The following is a 23,591-nucleotide window of genomic DNA, read 5'->3' on the forward strand; positions in this document are numbered from 1 at the left end:
TGCATAAATTTTCAAAGTATTTAATCACATGTATTTTTTGGAAACATTTCTTATAACCCATGACCCTCTCTACCACTTGAGAAGAAGGGGCAGGACTCACAGAAAAAGCCAAAAATACTTAGTTGAAATTTAAGGTCAAACTTTGCTGAGGAATTAAAATACTGATTTGCCTTTTGCTTTCCAGATCCAGAAAACCAAAGTGTGGCTTCTATGACTTCTACATTATCTCCTTTTATGGTTCATCTGAATGGTTGTCCTTTCTCCTCCAATTTGTATTCCCTTTATACAAAGAGGATCGTCTCTAGCTTGAGGGATATATTGTGGGCATCTTTATGTGATTTATTGTAGATTCATGATGCTACAAATGATCTCAAAAGTTTAACTTGAGAACTCATGCTGCCACTAACACACTCAGAAAGCAACAGAAACAGCATTGGCTGCGTGGGGACTGCTGGGACATCGGTGTGGACCAGCCTTGTAACGTTTGTGGCAGCCCAATGTGTTACTCACGTCAGCCAGGCACTGGGGTGGAGGAGTATAAGCTTATGCGTCAGTATGCTTCAGGGGCAACAAAACAAAATACTTCCCAGAGACTAGGGACAAAAGTTCTGGGAAGGTGTGCCAGATATAAATTGGTCTTTTGGATGGGGAATGAGTATATTGGCTCAATAGCTTACTTGAACTAACCATCTAGGACTATATTTGACAAGAAGCATTCTAGTGGATGCTAATATACTAGATGTTCATTACCCTGACATTTATACACTCCTGGGAATACAAATGCAGCCCTGACCAAAAAAGAGGAGTAAAATCTTCTATTAGTAAGGGACTTACAACAGAAACTGGAAGGAAGCAAAATCAGCATTTGCACATTCAATGTTTATGGACTGAAGTTTGCACTCACACTCTATATTTGGGATGATTTAACAAGGGTTGATTTGTCAAGCAGTGAAACATAAGGAGTTAGTTAGAGGTTTTCTCATGGGTAAAAGTAGAGTGTTAGACGCTGAAGGTATGGATGCATAAGAGGGAGGTGGAGACTTAGAAGGAATGAAGGGAAGTGAAAATGAAGGGATTCTCCATAGTACTGAGGTAATGTACTTGAGAAATGGTTGACTTAAATTCTCAAAGTATGGAAGGCAGTATTCACAGACTGGGGTGCTCACACTGGGTTGTTTGGATATGGTGGTATCTTCTGTCAAGGCAAGTTCTAAGGGTATGATCATAGAAATGGATAATTGAGATGGTTTCTGAAGGGACAGTAAGATGAAGAGATTAGTTGGCTAGGGGAGCAAGTGTACCCAGATTAGTCCCAGGAATGTTGTCTTCAACCACAGCATGACAGGAATCATCTGGAAAGGAAGACTGCCGCCCGGCAGTCTACAAACGGCAGCAACATCAGCAGTGTTGCCTGGTGTCTGGGCCTTCCAAGTCCCTGTGATGCTCAAGAATGGATGTGAAGTGTGTGGAGGCAGGGGAAGTAACAGATGAGACGGAAGAGGAGGCCCATGTCACCTTCAGACCAAATGCCCTATATTGAGAAAAGTCATCTCTGCTTGAGGCCATGTGAAATGTGGTGTCCTCAGATTATGGTAAGAAAATGAAGAGAAGATTCAGAGAAGGAACTGAAGGTGTCAGGAGTTTGAAAACAAACTGAGTTCCAGGGAGCAGGAGTATTGGGAAGAAAAGCAAAGAGACTGAGAGACTACGATAGACGAGAGGGTATCCAGAACAAGTGGGAGAAATGAGTATCACACATGGAGGAAATGAGAGGGCAAGGGCTCAGAGGTATTTCTGTTAAATCAGGACTCGAGGCACGGGTTAGGTAGCTCCAGCAGACTGTGATGTTCAGTGAACACAAGCCTAGCCATTCAGCTGTACCATTCTAATCAAAGGCCACTCACTGCTCACTCCTGCGTCTATAGATGCTACAGTGGGAGTTCCTCCACATACAAAAGGTTTAGCAAAGGCCTGGCCACTTATCAACTGTCATACTATAATACAGTAGACTGGTGAAGGGGTAGGAAACGTTGAAAGGTCATTGGGAAGATAATGGTTACTAACCAGAAAGCCAGAAGAACAAGAAGGAAATAGAGCTGAGACTGAAAGAAGTGGTGAGATGGGTGATAGGCTGATGGCGTGGGAAACAAGATGAATGACATGCTTTGAGTAGAACGGGATGGGTTAGGGTCAAAAGAGCTTCACAGATGGATGTCCACGCAAGTTAGGGAGAATGAAGGAAATGGAAGAAGAGGTTGTGGGGAGTCAGGAGACAGGGAACTTCCATCCTCCCTGTTTGGGGGGATGAAGTAATCCTGCCTGAAAACCACAGTTCACAGCCCACTAGTGTTCCCATAACAAAATAGGTATAATTGGACCGTTTATAAAGAACATAAATAGATCTCTCACAGTCTGGAAGGTAAACAGTCCAAGCTTAGGCTGCCAGCAAGTTTGTTTTCTGTTGAAAGCTGCTCTTTGCTCTCAAGGGAATGCCTGGTCCACCAGAGAACCACCGAACAAGCACCGGCCATTAGCAATAGTAGACACCACATGCCTAAAGTTCCTGTTGGTGCATCCGGTAAGATCGCAAGAAAACAAAATGCCTTAGCCCTTGCAAAGAGGGGCCCTTCCTCACATGGTGCAAGAGCCGAAGAACAGCAAGAGCTTACTTACGCTTAAGCTACAGCCTTTATACACATAAATAATCCATTTGAGAGAGCAGAGACTCGAGGCAACAGTTTTCTCTAAGACCCCACATCCTAACATCACCTTGGTGGTTTTCAGCATGGAATTTGGGGAAGCACGTTCACACCATACCAGTGGTGTGTAACATGGCCATGAAATGGGTGACAGAAATGTAGTAGGGGTCAAAGTTACTGGGATCAGATTGTTGGAAAAACTGATTGTATGAACACATGGTTGTATACTTGATCTTTGGAGTTATGTAAGGTTGTGTTTCTAACCCCAGTTCTGCCTTCAAGCACACTGGTATTGAGTCAGCATACCATAGAGTGGGACCATCATCACTCACCACGTTGTCATTTATTTCTAAAAACGATACTCTCCTTACCTACCCAGCCCTCTGAATAATGGCAACATTGTCACAGAGGACTACCAGAACAAGCACTGGCCATTGGCAATAGTAGGTGCCACATGCCTAGTTGCCTCAAGTCATTGTTGGTGCATCCTATAAGATCCTGAGGGAAAAAAGTCCTCGGTTGGTCTGTCTTACACACTGTTCCCTTACGAAGGATTGTTGCTGGCTTTAATGTCCTATGCCCTGAAGTAAGACCATGGAGAATAGAAGGAGGAGTTGTAAAGCAGGAAGTGAAAATTCCTCATGCATTTTGTGGCAATACCTTGATCATTGTGGCTCCTTCTGAGACACTGTGCTCAGTTCAATTCACATTTACGTACACAATATTTTTCTCTTTTTTAAATAAAAGTCAAATTACACTATCTACATATATGTCAATTTGAAATGTGCTTTTTTTTCTCAGCTGATACATGTAGATAGCACGAGTCTGTGTCCATTCTTGGTATGAAAAGTCAAGTGTGTCAGGCTCTGCAGGAAAAAGGTCACTAGAAACAGTAGCATCAGCTCACCAAGTTGGTACCTTAAAAACATGAACCGGGAGCCATAATTTTTTATATTTAACACCAAATCTATTCCTTTTTTAAAAATTCTCTAATTTCCAAAAGTTGTATCAATGTATGGTATGCCCACAATGTTGTGATACATTGTGGAACAGCTGAATGAAATGAACTAATATATTACTGTACATACAATTTTTTATGATAAGAACACAGAATCTACTGTACTCTTTTCAAATATACATGCATCCCCATATTTACAATAGTTACCATGCTATAAAGAGATCTTTTGAACATGCAATACTGAAGTTCTGTGGGGTTTGACCAATATCTTCTTAGTCTCCACTCTCTGAGCCTCTGGTACCCATCATTTTACTCTGTTTTGATGGGTTCAGTTTTCCAGATTTTGCACATAAGCAAGATCACACAGTATTTGTGTTCTATGCTAACTTTTTCACCAAACTCAGTGCCTTTTGGGTTATCACAAATGACAGGAATCCCTTAATTTTTACATTTGAACAGTACCCCATTGTGCACCTGTGACATATTATTTTTTTTCTCCTCACCCTTTGGTAGCCACTTCAGTGTTTTCACGTCTTCTTGCTTGTGAAAAGTGCTACAACATCTGGGAATGCAAATGTCTCTCACACACTAACGTGCCTTCTTCTCTGAGACCACACCTACCTCCAGGAGCCCGATCCCAACAAATATGTATTTCTCTTTCAAGCTTTCAAGAAATCTGCGTACTGTTTCCCATAATGGCAAAGCCAGCTCTGCTCTGGTTAGAACTGTTTCCTGTACAGAGCTTCTGCTCCTCTGCAGGAGCAGGGAGGGTTGCTATGACCAAGGCTTTTGATCATATACAGTTCATCCTCAAAGGACCACCGATTTCCATACATGAATACATATGCATGAAAATGTGATTAGAAATATGATACCAGCTTCCCTAAGTATGGATGATACCCCCACAAACTCCTCCAAGAGGCTCTATTTCATTGTATTGATTTAGCAAGGGAAGTGTAGGGCTTAAACTTGTCCTTTCCTGTTTGAATAGCTCAAACTCCACAAACCAAAGTCCCAGTATAGGATTACTCTGAACTCTGGCTGCCAAGCATGCAAATCTCTAATACACATACACACACACACACACACACACACACACACACACCCCTTGGTGCCCTGGGAAATAATCTCTCCCTGCCAAGTGTGGGACTCCTGTGGGAAGTGTTGGCTCCATCTCCTACCTGGGTGAAAGGCATTGTGATCTCATTTCCCCTTAGGGAGGAAGCAGAGAAGAGTAGGGGAATTCCTAAGTATAACACATACCTGATTCCTGAGACAGGAAAGGAGGCATGGTAAGCAGAATTGAGCAGGATAGGCTTTGATGGGCATCAGCAGACCTGGGATGGGCATATGGGCATTTGGAGATCTTTGGAAAGGTCACTGTTCAATTCACATCTTGTAAAGGTCCTCAGGGTGTTATAGCTCAGGGGCTATCAGCTAATCCCATGGCCCAAAACTAACAGTAAGCTTTTCATAGAAACAAGGTTTGAGTGGCAGACCTCCAGGGCTGCTGCAAAGTTTTACCTCACAAACTACATTGGCTGCATTTCATTTCAGCAAAGTAGGCAGGTTCTGAGATTTTTGTTGTTGCAGGTAATGCTACAATGGGTTATTTTATACATTAATCTTCAAGTCCTCTGCACTTAAAGCTGAGGGGTAGACCGCTGGAATTAAAAGGATAATCAGGATAATCATTACTATGCTTTCCATTAGCTCAACTAATGGCCGTTTTTACACCAATACAAACATCAAATAGTGCTCACCTAGCCAAAGCCTTGCCAGCTGATTCCATCAGCCCCCTTTGTTTATTTGCCAATCTAATGGTAGAAAAATTATGCATTAAAATCTTTTATCTTTGAGCAGGTTTCTGTTTGCTTACTATACATTTATTTTTCTTCTTTGGTTAATTTTTCATTTCTGGTGCTCGCCTTCCCTCATTGTTACATAAAAGCAAAAATCAAATGTAATTGAAAAACTCTTGGGAGAAAAATAATAAGTTAGGAAGATGCAAACATTTTTCTTGTCTAACTACAGATATGTCAAGAGCCTCAGGATCCTTTTTCTTTCTTTCTTTCTTTCTTTCTTTCTTTCTTTCTTTCTTTCTTTCTTTCTTTCTTTCTTTCTTTCTTTCTTCCTTCCTTCCTTCCTTCCTTTCTTTCTTTCTCTCTCTATCTTTCTTTCTTTCTCTTTCTTTCTTTCTTTCTTTCTTTCTTTCTTTCTTTCTTTCTTTCTTTCTTTCTTTCTTTCCTTTTCTGATTGGTTTGGAGTCACGAGGGCAAAAAGAAGAATGCATTGGCCTTTTTGTGTTGTGAAGCACTGGAGTCTAAATGTGTGTCAGAAAGTTGAGAATGAGACAAAAGCCTGACCCAGAAAGCTCTGAGTGACGATTCTGGGAATGGAACCCACAACCACGTCACTTTTCAGCAGTGGCTGGGTGACCTCTGAGTCCTCATCTTCCCTTCACTGGTAGTTAGGACTCTCCCACGGTTTCTCATTAACAAACACATTCCCAAACACGCTCATCACTTGAGCTGTCCTCCAGTCAGCCCAGCCCATCTGCTTGACTCTACCAACGGTCTTGCTTTCAGTGATGAAATCACTCCCTCCCAGTAGCACAGACTGAGAACACAAGAGAACTTTAATAAACTAAGTAAACTACATTCTGGTCTTTGATGAAGTGCAGAGATCCTACAAACACAGAGGCTTCCCCTTAGTCTTCCTCCTCTCTACTCCAATACCCTTTCCCTTGCCTGTATATGAGGCATTAAAACACACATGGTATGTTGCCTCCCCCAAGGATGTCTTCCCTGACTGCTTGCTCCACATTCACACATAACTGGTGACATTTTTTGTCAAGATTACTCACATATCTTTCTACCATCCTAGTTGGCATTAACTGTCCAATTTTTATCTTTATGGCTCTAGCATCTGTCTTGGTACCTGTTACACAGTAAGTCCGCAATAAAGTTTAATGGAATTTAATTGTTGCTAATAAATCTGAGCAAGCAGCACAACCTCCCATCCCCTCTTCCCTCAGGATGCTCTAGGCAATAGGCAGACTAACCTAGCCATTAATTCTCTCGTGTGTCTGCCGCTTCAGTACCTGTGGTTTATCAAGACTCAAACATCCTTCCTCATTACCTGCCAGTCGTTTGCCAGTCTTACTCATCCTTCTAAGATCATCCTAAATACCAGTTCTAAGAGACTGAAGTCCCTGATCACCAACTTAGCTCTCCCTGCAGATGTCCTTGGCCTCAACAGCATTGCTGCTGCCTGGCACCATGGGCCTCTCCAGAGCCTATGGCACATTGATTGAGTCGTCCTTCTAGATTGTTGCCATAATACCTTTAGTTTTAGCTTTTACGCTGTGGATTAAATGACAGTCTCATAAATTTAAAAATAAATGACCATTGATTTCGGTCATCCACTGTAAGTCTGAGGCACTTAACAGTAGGTGACGTTGCAGCCACCAAGACACCTAATTGAGCTCCTAGGCCTATTGTCTTCTGAGTGATCAGAACTGGAAGAAATATTAGGCCCTGGTCTACCCAATTATCTACCCCAATATGCTTTCACTAGCATTCTCAGGCATGCCCAACAGAAAGCTACTCTACCTCACTCATCGTTCTCTCCAGGAGACTGTCCATGACCACCAGTCCAAGGCCACTCCAGCTCATATGTTCTTCATGTGCATTTCCTTTATATCTCTTAATCTAACTTAATGGAAAGACTCAGTGTCCATTTGCTTTAGTAGTGACTAGTTCCCTATCCAAGTCCACAACCATGACTGTTTTTATCCTAATGAAAGAGCTGTTTTTGAAATCACCATTTATCTGTTACATATTTTGTAAATATTTTCTTCAAATTTGCCGGTCATCTTTTAACTATAAGTATTCTATGATCAATCTGCTAACTTTTCCATTATGGATTTGGATTTCTTGGTGTGTGTGTGTGTGTGTGTGTGTGTGTGTGTGTGTGTGTGTGTGTGTGTGTTCATTGCTTCCTTGGATTATGCCCCTAGAATGAGGAAAAAGTTAACAGGCTTCTCTTTAAGGATTTTGATCCATTTTATCAATTTGACCCTCCCAAACCTTTGGTCAAACTGGAACTTACATTCTCAAAGCTCCCCTAACCGCATTGTATTATTAGAGTTTTGTCAGACAAAGAATGCAGAACAATTTAATGTAGGTGAAAGTACAGCTAATACTATACAGAATCCTACATTTGACCCTGGGATGTTGTATCCAGCAGGTTCCATAAAGAGGTGGCATGGTTTCCCCCTTCCCAGCAGTGACTCAGATGGTCAATTTCTTATGCTTTATGTTTACTCAAATGAACACATGAATTGGTTCACCTCCATGTTTCCCAAATAATTTTTGTGTCTCACCTTTGTCTCAACTGAATTCCCTCCAAAATTTGTAGTCCATCTGAGCATAGAGATCCCAGACCACTCTCTATTCACGATATTACATGGCACATTTGCCAACTAGGTGAAAACCTGACCTGACCCTTCCGGCTCAGCTACCACCAGTGTTGCCAATAATAACAACAGTTACCATCACACAGGAATGGCAGAAAAGAATGCAGTGTGTTGAGAGCAACCTGGTAAATATTGGATGGGATAGCATGGCGACAAAATTTTGGTGACCTCGGTTCACACTTAGCCTTTAGCCGTCTCTGCGGGCATCATATGACTCCACCTGATCCTTAATCACCTCACAACACCACAGGGTAAGTAAGGCTGAGCACACAATGAGCTGGAAAGAATGGGACTTACTTTCTAAATGAGACCTACGTATCATACACAGTTTCCTTGCCTCTCCAGATTAAAATATTGTCCTTTATAGTATGAAGTTTTGCTTATGCCTTATCTCATAGATGAAAAGAAATGGGAGTGTGTACTTTCATTTCATGGGATGTAGTGCAGGATGAAAAGGAACCCTTTACCTTACGTTCACTTGCTTCATCAAAGAGTCTTGTTTCATTTTTGACCTACTAGACACATCTTTGATTGCCAGAGCTCCAGATTAAGTAGGATTCTGGTGAGTTCTGGGGATGTTTATATGCAAGCTCAGTGTTGCCTAGAATCCTTTAGCATAAGTGCTGACGCTGAGGTGCTTTAAGTTACATTTAGTTTGGCCATTTTTTCTTTTTTTTTTCCCACCAAAGTACAGTTGCTGATGTCTTTTCATTCATCTCCAAATTATTTCTCAGTGTCTTTAAGAACCCATGCCATACCCTAATTACCAGAGAAATATGAATGTTGAATGTCTTCACAGGTTTTTTTTTTTCCATAGATCTAGCAAAGGGCCTGGGTGAAAGGGCAAGCATAAATGCTAGGATCTATAGGTGATAGATAGACAGAGATGGGAGATGGGAGGCAAGCCAGTGTGCTGTCTCTAACCATGTCACACAAGTTAACACGGAGTTTGTCAGGACCAGATCAGATCCCCAGGAATGGTGATGGACTTGAGAAGATAAAAATTGATGCTAGACATGTGAATGGAGACATCAAATAAGCAGTAGAAGACTGGAGTCTGACTCCAGGGGCTGAGTTTACACTGGAGGCAGAAATTGGAAATCAGTCCTGTGACTAGGTAAGATCTCATAGACAAAAATGCAAAGAGTGAGAACGCCCTAGGGTCACCCATGATTTCCAGAACACCCCATTCTGCTTAAATGCAAGGGTCAAAGGCTAACCCGGACCTTTGAAAACAAACGTCCCTTGTCCCCTCTTTAGTTCCGATTCCAGCTTTGTAACTAAGTCGTTACCAGCTTCCCCAAATACTGGCTTCAGTCTGCTGTCCATTCAGAGCCGATGGAAGGGCGGAAGAGGTTAGGGGAGACTTCTATGACAGGCTAATATGTTTCAACAGCAGCCATTAGCTGCGCAAATATTGAGCAGTAAAGTGGGGTAGGACGCACTGAGCATTAGACAGAGCCCAAATCTCTGTCAGGGACAGATGCCAAAGAGCCAAACAACTGCAATATGCTACAATGACTGCTAGTGACAAGGGCCGCATTTGGAAGCAGGGTAGCCAAACAATGAAGAAAAAGCTTTTGGAGTCGGGGGGGGGGGGGGGGCGCTTCGAGAGCAGACCAAAATGCCTCAGTCAAAGAGCGGGTGAAAAAATTCTCTGACGGGAGGAAAACAGAGTCAGTCAAACGGCAGCCAGTCCTTTTTTATTTTGCATTTAACTAACATGCAGAAAGTGTTACATGAGAGAAACGATCGGGCCTCCCCGCAACTGCCAAGAATAATAAACCTATTTAGAGTAGTTTCTAAACTTGCAGCGGCGGACTGTTTGCTAAGAAGAAAGTGGGGCAAAGTATAGTGTGGCCATTCCTTTCGCGGTCCAATAGCAGGGAAGCCCATCCTCTGCTAAGCAGATGACTGGCTACTGTAAAAGTCCCGCTCTGAGCAAGCACCAATAGACTCTCAGAGCCGAGATTCTTGGAAACAGTTTCTGGCGAGGAATGCATGACATTGAGACGGCTCCGGAGTTGTAAACAAGGACGAGTCTGGGCGGGCCTGAAGCCCCTGGCGACCTGGGACCTGTCCCAGGGGGGCAACCTCGAGCCCACGTCACCCCACTCGTCCCAGATGCCGGCTGTGCCCCCCTCCTTGGGCTCCCTCCCACCCTTGCCCCTGGCAGCCCAGGGCACCCGAGCTGCGCCGCTCTAGGGTCACCGGGCCAGGCCTTTCTGGTGACCGTGGCCAAGGGGCGGGGCCCAAAGTTCTTCCTCTGAGCTGATTGGTGTGGCCCCAAGTTCAGAGTCCCAGTGACTCCTCCCGGCTGGATTTGAGGTGGGGAGGGCGGAGGGGGGTGGGAGGTAAATAAAAGACGGCGGGAGGTGGGAAGACCTGAGAGTCAGCCAGTCACCCAGCCTGGAGCACCGGGACCCTGAGCCCACAGCGCAGCTGCTCCCGCCCCACAGCGCTCCTGCCCCGCAGCCTTGCTCACCAACGTGTCCCAGCCACCCGCAGCCTAGGTGGGCGTCAGGATGAAGGCGGCCCGCTTCGTGATGCGCAGCGCCAGCTCGCTGGGCAGCGCCGGCCTGGTCCCCAGGGAGGTCGAGCTGTTCTCCCGCTACAGCCCGTCCCCGCTGTCCATGAAGCAGCTGCTGGACTTCGGTGAGAGGAGACGTGGGGCCCAGGAGGGTGGTGCTGAGGCCGGGGAGGCTCCAGGATAAGAAGGGCTGAGCTCAGGACTAGGACAACTGAGGTCCACTTGGCCGAGAAGCTCGGGAGCCTCAAAAGGCTGTGCACCTTGCAGTGTCCAAGTCTGGCTACTTTCTGACAGTTTGTACTACAAGTGTAGCTCATTTGTAACCCTACTCAGCTTCGACTCCACGTTCCTCTTCTTGCTGTCTAGATCTTTATGAGTTGAAATGTATACATATATATGGGTTTGCTTTCAGCCACCATTTTAATAATGTACTTGAAACTTCCTTCCTTCTTCCCAATATACAACTTCCTAATAACATAAACACCTCAGATTGATAGATTTAACCCATACCCCCACACACATCAACCCCATCTACCTCTTAGCATGCCTAACAAACATCTTTACCATTTTGCCTTGTTTTACAAATGTTTACAGTACTACTAAAATAAAAACTGGTTTAATCCCTGTCTGCAGCAATGCCATAGGAACATTTCAATACGTTGATGGGGTATTGTTTACTGCTAGTCTGGAAACTCCTTTGTCTCCTACCCAGTCCCTGTCTAGTCCATGCTCGTTAGACAGTGTTGTTGAGTTTGTGGTACAGGCTGTCCCTGCTCATGTGGATAGAAACAACTAGAAAGTGGTCTGACTTCTCCAGAGTAAATTCTTTTTGGCAAGAAAATAAACAGTAATTCCCCTATATTGGTCATTCTTAAAAGAAGGAAAAGGGGGAAAAATAGAAAGAAAAATATACTGAAGTTATCTATTCCCAAAGTATTTGTAAACACTAACCTAACTGTGGTTAAGATATCATTTTTCAATCTCCTTTATATTGGTTATTTATTTTCTATCCCCCCCCCAACCCAACTGAACATGTTTTATCCATTGCAGGTTCAGAAAATGCCTGTGAAAGAACTTCTTTTTCTTTTCTGCGGCAAGAATTGCCCGTGAGACTAGCCAATATCTTGAAGGAAATTGACATCCTCCCTGACCGGTTGGTGAATACCCCCTCCGTGCAGCTGGTGAAGAGCTGGTAAGGAGCACACTGTTTTGAAGTCTCTGGCTTTAGAAGTTACCTGAGTACCACTTCTTATGCAGTGTTAACATCATACTCAGACAACAGGTTGTCTTAACAGAAGAGTTTTGAAAGTTCGAAATAAATTTGTATTAACTTAGGGCAGGTTATCATTAGGATAGATATAAATATATGAATAGACTTTTGTAATCTCCTAAAAAAAATCAAGCCCCTTTATTTTGATGATGGGGTTGTGCTTTTATTTCTGTTTTTGATTTTTTTTTCCCTTGCTGTTTGTTTTTCAAGACAGGATCTCACATACCACAGGCTTCCTGGAACTCTTTATATAGCTTTGGATGACCTTGACGTCCTCTCTACTTGCTTTCACCTCCCAGCTGCTGGGTTTATAAGCATGTACCACATACCCAACTTGCATTACAATTGTAATTTTGACTTATGGGATAAATTTGAAAAATAAGCAATATATGTAGTTTTTATTTTGTGCTTTACATAATAGAGGATGGAATCTAAAGTTGCACAAGCAATCCATTACCTAGAAATAGATCAGGATGTCTGCTGTTTAGAGAGAGTCTCTTGTTCTTCATCGGCAACTAGCAAAGTGAGCCTTGGGTTCAAATTCTGCCTCTGCAGCTCCCTTGGTGTCTTAGTGAGTGTCTTAAACCTTCTCTTACCTCAGCTACCCCACCCATTGTTACAAGAGTTGTTGCCTATAACTAAATGAAGTAGTTTATTTTTTAAAGACTTAAACTAATACACACAAAGCACATGACCAGTATTTAATGCCAGTTCCTATGATTTTGTCTTTAAACTAAGAATACTGATGCCTAGCAAGCAGAGTTTTCGAGGGCAGATCTGTGCTATAGATAGTGGTAGACAAGAAGCCCTGCCCTAGTCTATTGACTGCCCAGCATTCCATCCAGTGACTGAAGAAATATGATATGGTCTTTACAGTCTGAAACATATGTGCAGTCCATATGTTCATTGTCAAGACTCTGGCTCTCCTGGAGAGGACAGTCTGAAAAAATAAGAAGCATTTTCTTAAAAGTTGGTTATGAGGGTTTTTAGTAGAAGAAATGAAAACATCTGCCAACCAAAGTGGCCAGGAAAGTAGAGGGTAGAAAATTGCAGCTTTAAAAAAAATATATCCTTTTTTTTTTTTTTTTTTTTTTTGGTTTTTTGAGACAGGGTTTCTCTGTAGCTTTGGAGCCTGTCCTGGATCCTGCTCTGTAGACCATATCTTAACACGTTCTTTCCCAAACATCCTGAAGGAAAGTTTCAGTTTTAAACAGAGTGGTTCCTCTTCTTTTTCCAGTGGTTTCAAAATGCATTTTATTTGTAACTGTTTATTTGCATCTGACATTCATTTCAAAGCTTCTCCCCTAACAGGTACATCCAGAGCCTGATGGACTTGGTGGAGTTCCATGAGAAGAGCCCAGAAGACCAGAAAGCTCTAGCCGAGTAAGCTTTCCTTGTGAGAATTCATGTTTACACATCTGAGTCCTTCCGGACACACCTCACAGATCTTTTTCAGCTTAAATTAAAAAGTTCAATCTTTCACAGTAAATTGCTAGTCCTTACAAATTTTGGCTTGGTGGTTTTAGAAGTGAAGAAATATAGAGCTGAAATTAATGCTACATGTCAACAAATATAAAAACTTACAGTTTTTGCTTTCCAAGAAATTCCATATTTACTTTAAATTTAGTCCAAAGACTGTATTTGAAAGAAAGTTTACTGTAACATAATTTTAATGGACTTTTTGGTTATTTCCTATTTTCTTTTTGCATGACAATTTCTAACTAGCTAAATAGCTATCTTTTAAAAAATATGCCAAGAAACTTCAAGGGTTTTATTTTCCATGATGGCGTGGTAGAATTGTCTTTGATTTTAATTATTTTTACATGGAATCCAGAAACACAAACCCTCTCATGAAACTGCCTCTTCTGCTACAGAAGAAGAAGGTGTAGTAAAAGTCTGGAAGAAGCTTCACCCAGCATTTTATAATCATCTGTTCTGGGGCTGGGGCTGCAAAAAGAGCTTTAGTTTTCTCTTAAGTAACTTAAGGAAGAGACACATGGGAAACTTCGTTAATGTCCACTAACCATAAATGTTCTGGCTCAGCTTTGTAGACACACTCATCAAAGTTCGAAACAGACATCATAATGTGGTCCCTACGATGGCTCAAGGGATCCTTGAGTATAAAGACACCTGTACAGTTGACCCAGTTACCAACCAAAATCTTCAGTATTTTTTGGACCGGTTTTATATGAACCGCATTTCTACGAGGATGCTGATGAACCAGCACAGTAAGTGGCCTTTTTAACAGTCGGTCTGGAGGGTGCTGCATACAAGCCATGCTGAGGCTGTGCCCATAACTGAGACCCACAGCCTTTCTTCATGGCGGTTCTAATCACTGCCCTGTTTCTCATACCATGCTTTTGTTTTCATTTTTTAACAGTCCTCATATTCAGTGACTCAAAGACAGGAAACCCAAGCCACATTGGAAGCATCGACCCAAACTGTGATGTGGTAGCAGTGGTCCAAGGTAATTTCTAGACTTCTGTATTTCTCTTATTGAAAATGTATAATACATGGTTGGCAAATCTGTAATGTTGGTTATTCTGTAAATGAATTTGTGTTCACCATCTTCTGTTTATGCCTTATGAATTCTGGCAACAAGGTCTCTTGCTTTTGAGTGTCAGGAGTGTAAACACTCATTTATAGTATCATAAAAAATTTAAACATAAGTAGTCCATGTGCCATATTCTTATATATTGTGTTTGATTTCTGAAGTGCACATATTGCTATTGGTACAACTCCAATAAAATACTGTTTTAATAAAGTATTAAAAAGACATTTTTCATACACATAAACCAATTCTCCAGTGAATAGAATTTTAGATTAAGGGTGGTAAACACATTGAATATCACTTGACAAGTGTACTTGGAATAAATTTATTTCATTGTTATGAAAAATTTCTATTCCAGATGCCTTTGAGTGTGCCAAGATGCTCTGCGATCAGTATTATCTGACATCACCAGAATTAAAGCTCACACAAGTAAATGGTAAGCTAGCTGCAAGATACAAGTAAACTGATGCAAAATTTAGTATTACTGTTTTTTCTTTTGTAAATATAAAGCAGATTTTGTGTTCTTTTTATTCTCCTGAGCTTGCTTAGAATTTGTAAAAAGAAGTTTTATTTTGTTTTTTTAAGCAGCTGCAAAGCTTCAACTGTGCATATTACTTGCTAACAGCCATTTGAACAGAGATGTACCTAGACTCTAACATCTTAGGTCAGGAAAAGACTGCTTACTATAAATATGTAAGATAATCCCAGGCATGGTGCCTGCAGCTGCAGCTCTCGAGAAGTGGAGGAGTTCAAGTCCTTCCTACATCTCAAGCTCCAGGCCAGCTAAACATATATGAGACTCAAAAATTAAATCAAAAGTGGAATATGAAGAATGAGGATATCTGAAGTATAGAAAATATTGTCAGTGGAGCTATCCTTCTCAAAAAGTTATTTACAGGACCAGGGAACAAAAATACTTTATAAATTGTGCTAAAGGGAGTAAGATAGACACAGAATGGCAGATATTGCACGATTCCAGTCATGTGAGATGGAAACCCAGGTTGGTCACAGTCACACAAGTGGAGATTACAGCGGTGCTTGTGAAAGGCTCAGGGGGAAGAGATAAAGGTTTGCTTTTGAACAGGTATAAAGTTTCAGTTGTGTAAGATGAATACATTCTGGAGAAAGTTAACAGTATTGTATTATACACATAAGAAGTTTTCAAATATACTTGAACTCACATTGATTGTTCTTACCACAATTTTAAAAATGTTTTCTATTTGGAAATGGAATATACTTCAAAATTTGAAGTCTATGCTATCTGGTGAGATAGGGTCTTCACACGTGGAAGTGATTGCATGAACGATAACAGGGCTGATTTTTATATTACTCTCTTCTATTGCAGAAGAGAGTAGCTTCTCAGATCAAGGCAGAGTTAAATTGGAATGATCTTCCCTTTCCACTCTAAGTTTATGTTTTTCCAAGTAATGTTTATACAGTAACATTTATTAGTGGCCTAACTCATAGACCGAGGACATTGAAATGTGAGTGAACACTAAGAGAAAACCAGGGGGGTCGTAATGACAAACTAACTCAGAGTAGGCAGCATTGCATTATACTTGCAGATAAACTGCTTGCACTGTTGGACAAAACAAAGGCAGGATTGTGCCAGACCTTCCTTGTGTTTACTCATTCAGACTTTTCCCAGGCCTGGGACATCAAAGAATACTTCTATTTTTCTTCTCGAACAGTATCATGAGGTTTTTATTTCTGTTTTCTTTAGCCTGTTGGTGAAGCTTAAACACACTTAGCCTCTAAGATTTAATTTTTTGGGTGATAAAAAGATCTTGTAATTTAATATGCATTAAAATATGAAAAATATAACTACCATTAATTTTAATGTTATAAGCATAGCTATTCCTTCTACCTTCAAATGCATTTCATTTTAACACTAAAATTGTATAGTTCAAACATGTCGAAAGTAGAAGTCTATGTAACTTTATTTATACTACTGCCTCACACTTCAGTCAACTACGACTACATTTGCAGAGAAATGCAAGCATTAATCTTGAATACTAGGTAGCAGCTGGAACAGCATTTTGAAAATAAGCCAGCTGTCTTTACTATTTAAAAGTGAATGTTCTAAGTCACAATTTGCAGGTGGGGAAAATGGCACTTATCCAAAGCTTGTCTGTAACTAAAACATTAACCAAACATACACAGAGGTTCATTTCAGCCAAATATTTGTTTCTCAGTTCTAATGAGTTGAATTTGTTTCTAGGAAAACTTCTGGGTCAACCAATTCACATCGTGTATGTTCCTTCTCACCTGCATCATATGCTCTTTGAACTATTCAAGGTATGATATTTCACAGCAGTAATGGGTCTATCCTTACAGCTTTATCATTTCCCATTAAATAAGAGCCTCTGTATATTCCCCTAAGGATACTTTGGTGAGATAGTTCACAGAGACCACAGTAAACAATGTACTTGAAAATACACAATATGGCTCATCTCAGTACTGAAGAGTGGAGAAGATGGCCCCCATCACTTCTTCAGATGTGTAGCAAAACACTAGTCATTTACTTTTTTAAAGGAGGTCGTGGGATGAATGCATTAGAGAATGAAGTCTTGCAGCCTCCATACCATAGACTCTCCAGTTGTAGACTCGAAGGTATAGGTCCTGTAGGTGGGCCACATTCTGAAACTAGAACAGCCAATCCCATGGCATGAATATGAATCATGTGTAGGCTGCATTAAAATGAAAAATTCTGATGCAGGTCTGGAGTGGTGTCCACTATTCTGGATTTCTAAGGACATGATGGTTATCCACTGCCCATACTTTCTACCCAGCCTGCAGGACCCTGATTCTCAAACAGTGTGTGTCATAACCATCTACAGGCCTTGATAAGACAGGTGCATAGAAATGTTTAGAATCTGTGGGTCCAAGAATTTGCACTTCTAGTGCACTGAAGAATTAAATGTCTCTAGTCTTGGTAACTAAACACTGATAGCAAATCCTTTGATGCATCCTAAGATCATACTAATATTTTGAACTGAAACCAGAAAAATAAGAATCACTTGAAGTTTGTGATATTCTTCACGATGATTTTATAGATTGACAGGAGGAGGAAATCTTCTTTAAAAAGTAAAATCTGCCTCTAATACTAACGTAACACCAGAATGTACTGTTTCCTAACTTAGTCTAATGTTTTGAGATGATGTATTGATTAAACTATGAACAACTGATCTATTTTTACTTCACTTCAGTGAATATCTGGTATTATATAGAGATACCAAAGGATAATCAGAAAGGAAAATAGTCTAATAAAGTGAGACTTTACCTACAGGGCATTTCCCTGGGAAGCATGTGTTAGTTGATTCTGTATTAAAGTACACGTGATCCTTCTTCATCGATTTAATTTACTTTTAATTGAATGCTCTAACTCAGAGAGTTAGTCTGCCATCACTTGTGAAAGTTAAAATGATATTCAAATGCAAATAGAAATTTAATTTAGAATTATTGACTGTCCTTTTAAATAGTAACAACCTTTTTTTCCAGCAAGTTTTATAAAAGCCAATAAATTGGTTCAACGATTCACTGTTCATTCCTTATGTAATAGTCTTTGGTGTTGGATATAAAATGTAATGGAAAGACAGAAAAATAGAGCACTAGGAAATGGCCTATAAAAACCAATTTCTACATTTAAATTAAGCTTACAAATAAGAACTTGACAGCTAGCAGAATTGTTTTTCCATTAGGCATTACTCCCAGGAGCTATATTACATGGTAAATGAAGATTTTTCATTATACATTCTACATGACACATTCATAAACGGCTATATTTACAGAGATGTTTTATCACTCACTTAAGAAATAGGAACTTTGAATTACCCTCTGCTGCTTTTATTTTCAACATAAAACCGGTTATTTATTGTCTCTCCTTCTTCCCCCATTGAATTCTTGTGGTTTTATTGTCTTTAGAATGCTATGAGGGCCACAGTTGAGCATCAGGAAAATCGCCCTTCCCTGACACCGGTCGAGGCAACTGTCGTCTTGGGGAAAGAAGACCTCACAATCAAGGTAACCACTCCCTGCTTCTCTTTTGGGTTCTGTCTAGAGAGAACTAAAGGGGACCTATAATAATATGGTTTTCCATTAAGTCATGTGTGCCAGGCGGCTTTTAAAGGAAAGGAAGACCTTTTTCTATGGACAAGTGCCGACTGCTGCTAAAGAACAGCACTGACGGATTTGCTTGCCTGTTTCAGATTTCGGACCGAGGAGGCGGCGTTCCTCTGAGGATCACTGACCGCCTCTTCAGTTACACGTACTCCACTGCACCAACACCTGTGATGGACAATTCACGGAATGCCCCTCTGGTATGATATGGCTGAAGTCATCCCAGCCACCTAGTTCTAAATGTGGGGTGAGAATGATAGGAAAGTATTTAGGCAAGTTAGTCAATCTCCTTAAATAGGCATTCAGGGATATGAGAACTATGACCAAGCTACCTAACCTTAGAGTGAAGATCCTAAGGACCTCTGTTTGGGAGAAAGTGTTTATTTTGGCTCTTAAACATGAGTTTGAGCGAGGATACTAGCTCATCCCAATTTTATATTCCAGTGGGCGTGCCTACTGTTTTATTAACACTTGATCTTCTGCCTCCAGGCTGGTTTTGGTTATGGCTTGCCAATTTCTCGTCTCTATGCCAAGTATTTTCAAGGAGACCTGAATCTCTACTCTATGTCAGGCTATGGGACAGACGCCATCATCTACTTAAAGGTATGCTCTGAACTTGGTAGAAAACCACCTTCTTAAATTTATGGCTTCGGTTATTTCTCTGAGTTCTCCAGTCCTCTGAGAACTCCTCAAACTGAATTCATCTCAGTAACAGCCGTTACTAAAGTTTCCTTTTTGGCGTGTGCACACTTAACATGCAGCTTACCCAAGAGAAAGCTCAGCCATGCTACCTGCCTCAAGAGATTCAGACATAGATGAAGCCTCAGAGTGGCAGCACACTGGTGTGAGCCTTTTCCAGACAACTTCTCTTGACATCTGTGAGGGTAGCTAGAGTTCTGTGTTACTCAGCCTTGTGGGTAATCCGTGCTATCGATGTTTCAGACTAAAACAATCAAAATCAAGACCTCGGTCACCTTAAGCTGACCCTATTTAAAACCCAGGAAAGAGATTGCTGATGACCTGTCAGTGGGGTGCCAGGCACTTCCTGTTTGAATTTCAAAACTGGGTACATGTTTTTCTGTCCCAGAGAAAGCCTACATGTGTTGGTTAAGATCTCCTTCCCAGTTCCGTTTGTCATTTGCCAACTATTTCAACTGAAGATTTATTTACGGATGGTAGGAACTGCAACGTCGAGTATCGAGGCTTCCATCTTGTTCATTGGCGTTACGTGCTGAAGTACTCTTTGTCTGTCTGAAACAGTTACTTATGTATTCTTTCGTGAAATCGGCAAAAATGTTCCAGCTGGAGGGAAAGCACCTTTTAATAGATGAATAGTATCGTCTTAGGTCTCCATTAGAGATACACAGGTTTCTCACTGGGAAAAATTGCTTTCTCCTTCAACTCCATTACATCAAAGATCCCCCAAAATCATGTGGAAGTAGTGAACACAAAATCTGTGCCCAAATTTCCAATCCCACATCTCCTTTAAGCTGCTATGGAATAAAGATGATAGTTTTTTAGTCTTATTTTGTAAAATACCTGCAACACCATGGATTTGGCATATTTTTACTACAAAGTCAATTAAACGAGAGTATTTAAATATTTAAATCAGACCTCCAAATGTATTTTGAATAATAAAGTAGACATGCATAATTTCTCTAATTGATATTTTGTCTACTCTCCTCTTAGGCTTTATCTTCTGAGTCCGTGGAAAAACTCCCCGTCTTTAACAAGTCAGCCTTCAAACACTATCAGATGAGCTCAGAAGCTGATGACTGGTGCATCCCAAGCAGGGAACCAAAAAATATGGCGAAGGAAAAGGTGGCAGTGTGAAGAGAAACACGTGGGACACTTTTTGGGATCAAAGTGGGTCTATGGCAGTGCTGTAGTGTGTGTGGACTCTTGTCTCCGCCAAACAAAAGCAAAAACAAATGCTAGGACAGACATTGATCCAATGAGGGATAGAGCTCGGTTGTGTGACCTGGGAGAGGTCAGGGCCGGCCGGACTCCAGTAGACAGCAGGTGACCTACTTACTCCTCATGTGGCAATGCAGAATGACTCATGATTATTGCAAATACTGAAGTTACATTTCTGAGTTACATCTCTTTCTCAACAAGAACGGGATTTGAGGTTTGCAATTTCAGCAGGTAGATGGCTTAGAATTCTTGTTGCCATCCAAGTACATTGGTGTTCAGTGAACATCAATTATTGAGACATTGGTGTTTTCCTGCCACACAAAGATTAGAGTGTTACTAGAAATTATGTAAATGTGCATTTTATGGGTGTTGATATGCTCTAGAAAGAACAGGATGGAAGATGCCAAAGCACTTTGCATTGAGCTGCAGCCTAGGCATTGCGGCCTATGCACAAACTTGGAAGAAAGCTTCTTTGGCAAGACAGCTCCAGTATCAGGCAGCCTTTCTTGTTTGGGCTGCACCCCATAAGCCGGTGCTTTTTGGCCATTGCCTAGACTTGGGTGAATTGTTAAATATGCACTGAATCATGGAAGTTGGGTTGGAAAGGGAGATAAATTGTCAAAGTGATCCAAAGAGTATATATGGAAAAACCCATATTAGAGAAAGAAATCACATATTAAGAACTTAACTGGGAAGGAATGGATGTTCTCTAACTGGAAGTGGTAAAGAATCTAAGAACATATACTATCTAGGCTCAAAAATATTTGCATTTATATTTTAATTATATTCCCTACATTCCAATATTAACAAATTTGTTCAAATTTCTAGTTGCCAATGGGCTTGAGAGTGTTAAAATTTAAATCCTTCTTGGAGTTTTTGGTTTTGGCTTTGGTTTTTTAATGGAGTAGTCTGGAAGCAAAAAGTTCTCATACCAGGATTATGTCACTTGTGAATCATGGAGACATTGAGAACTATCTACTAAAAGCTGTGCTGTGCGTGGTGCCCAGGAGAGTGAAGGATTAAATTGGCAGGTATGGATGATCTGCATATCCAAGAAAAGAAAGGAAAAAACAATGAACAAGGGAAGGGTTGGACAGAGGGAAGGAAGGAAGCAGAGGAAGGCATTTTCCTATTGTCCCCACGGGCTCCTCCAAAGAATCTCCTGTGTTTTTCCTAGGTAGGGAGAAGGATAAACTGGTGTCTTGGAAAGCAGTTTAGCTTCCTAAATGGGTCTTACTCTTACAAGACAGGGGCTTTGTGAGACAATAAATTCATTTGTGTCAAATTACCACTGAATCTTTTTCTGAGTTGTAAAATCACGAGTCCTGTGGGACAGGGAATTCGAAATTGGTATTTCATTTCATGCTGACCTAGTACTGAGCTGCTTCTGGCTATGGCTGCAGAAGCCACAACTGTATGTTTTGAATTTCAGATTTTATCTTTAGAGTCCTGGTCAGTGACTTTGATGGTAGGACTGTGATTCCTGCCTCAATTGATCACACAAAAAGGCTAGCATTTAGCCTACCTGTTGTATTATTGTTGTTGTTTTTTTTTTATTGAAATTTCAGCTGTACCTTTGCGCATATAAATACTTGTGTTTACCAAAGAACTAAGGCATTTGGTTAAATAACCCAAACACTGTGACCTATGTTTAAAATAGTAAAGAAAATCTTTAGGAGCTCAGCAGCATCAACTGTGTAAATTAAATTGAAACAGTCTTCCCTGTTATTTGTAAACCCATGGGAGACTTTAGACTCTAGTGGATAGATATGAATGCCCAGGCCCACTTAACTTATTAATGTGTGGATTACATTTTTATCTTTAGGTTATATGCCAAAAAATGTGATAATTTTATAATAAATATTTTTATTGTAATAATGATGTGTGGTCTTATAAAAATTATTTTCTTGAATAATCTCAAGGTATAATGAATGATTTCAATTAAAGGGATTCCTCACTTTATATTTATATATAACTCATCTATACATTTGGCATAGGTTTTGAAAAGTATTAAAAGCAACTTTAAAATCCTAATTTTAAAACAAGTGTTTTATAGTAGTTCAGAAAATATGTTTTTTTTTTCTTGTTTGTATATGTTCAATGAACATACAGTACTAAGACACATTTACCTACAAATATTTATTCAGTAACCATTTTGGTAATGTATATGTTTCCTACAATTCTTGTGTTCATTTTGCTAATTTTACTTAGTGTGGTATCTACGTATACACTGTGGAAAATCAAAATAATAACCTAGATCATTTAAATTCCCAAATAACTTTTGTTTAAGAACCTACATGATAATAACTTTAGAAATAAAACAGAAATTACTAAATTTCTATTTAGGCCAACAAGTCAGATTGATGGGTAGAAGTAACTTCCACCAATGCTGAGTTCAGTCTCTAGAGTCCACACAGTAGGAGAGAACAAATCCCTTGAATTATCTTCTGACCTTCACATGTACACTACTGCATGGACACATAAAAACATGTGCACACTACTGCATGGACACATAAAAACATGTGCATGGCCAACACATAAACAAAAAAGTAATAATAAACAAAGGAATCACTAAGTTAAATCATGGCTGATGTCATCTTTGCTGTTTGGAGCCTTTTTTATTAATTCAATCCTTCTGTGCCTTTAGACAACCAGCTTTGCTCCCATCCTTTTACATGGTGCATAAGGTATTTTTCTATTGCTGTGATAAAAACACAATGATCAAGGAAATATAGATGGAAGAATTTATTTGGAGTTTATAGTTCCAGATGGGTAGGAATCTATCACCATCACGATAGGCAGCATGGCAGCAGGCTGGCATTCATGGCTCTGAACAGTAGGTGAGAGCTCACACTTCAACCACAAACACACAAACAGGAAATAGAGAGTTCACAGGGAATGGTGGGCGACTTTTGAAGCCCAGTCCCATGATTCACCTCCTCCAACAAGGCCACACCTCCTAATCCTTCCCAAACAGTTCCTCCAACTATGGACCAAGTACTCAAACATAAAAACCTGTGTGGGGCTCCTCTCATTCAAACCACCACATTCTACTCCCTGAATTGTG

General features: G+C 40.6%; 1 protein-coding gene and 1 long non-coding RNA gene across 2 annotated transcripts in view; both read left to right on the top strand.

Annotated features, from left to right (window-relative positions):
* LOC143272141 (uncharacterized) overlaps positions 1 to 2,335 on the top strand; it is a 48,422-nt gene extending 46,087 nt beyond the window's left edge. The window contains exon 3 of the long non-coding RNA XR_013049577.1: positions 185 to 2,335. This is a non-coding gene — a long non-coding RNA (uncharacterized LOC143272141). The remainder of the gene's footprint in view (positions 1 to 184) is intronic.
* Positions 2,336 to 10,462: 8,127 nt separating this feature from the next.
* On the top strand, positions 10,463 to 22,405 carry Pdk4 (pyruvate dehydrogenase kinase 4). The gene is made up of 11 exons (XM_006986873.4): positions 10,463 to 10,792; positions 11,718 to 11,859; positions 13,249 to 13,320; positions 13,981 to 14,165; positions 14,318 to 14,404; positions 14,847 to 14,924; positions 16,710 to 16,786; positions 18,413 to 18,511; positions 18,697 to 18,807; positions 19,097 to 19,210; positions 20,297 to 22,405. The coding sequence occupies exons 1-11, from the start codon at positions 10,663 to 10,665 to the stop codon at positions 20,438 to 20,440; spliced, it is 1,239 nt and encodes a 412-aa protein (XP_006986935.1). The 5' UTR covers positions 10,463 to 10,662; the 3' UTR covers positions 20,441 to 22,405.
* Positions 22,406 to 23,591: the final 1,186 nt, after the last annotated feature.

Source organism: Peromyscus maniculatus, chromosome 3 (assembly GCF_049852395.1).
Source record: "Peromyscus maniculatus bairdii isolate BWxNUB_F1_BW_parent chromosome 3, HU_Pman_BW_mat_3.1, whole genome shotgun sequence".
In the NCBI taxonomy this organism is placed as follows: domain Eukaryota; kingdom Metazoa; phylum Chordata; class Mammalia; order Rodentia; family Cricetidae; genus Peromyscus; species Peromyscus maniculatus.

Excerpts from the sequence above, each read along its gene's own strand:
- Pdk4 (XM_006986873.4), top strand. The coding sequence starts at position 10,663 with ATGAAGGCGGCCCGCTTCGTGATGCGCAGCGCCAGCTCGCTGGGCAGC. Across the intron at positions 10,793-11,717 it reads GAAGCAGCTGCTGGACTTCG|GTTCAGAAAATGCCTGTGAA; the intron begins GTGAGAGGAGAC and ends TATCCATTGCAG. Across the intron at positions 19,211-20,296 it reads ACGCCATCATCTACTTAAAG|GCTTTATCTTCTGAGTCCGT; the intron begins GTATGCTCTGAA and ends CTCTCCTCTTAG.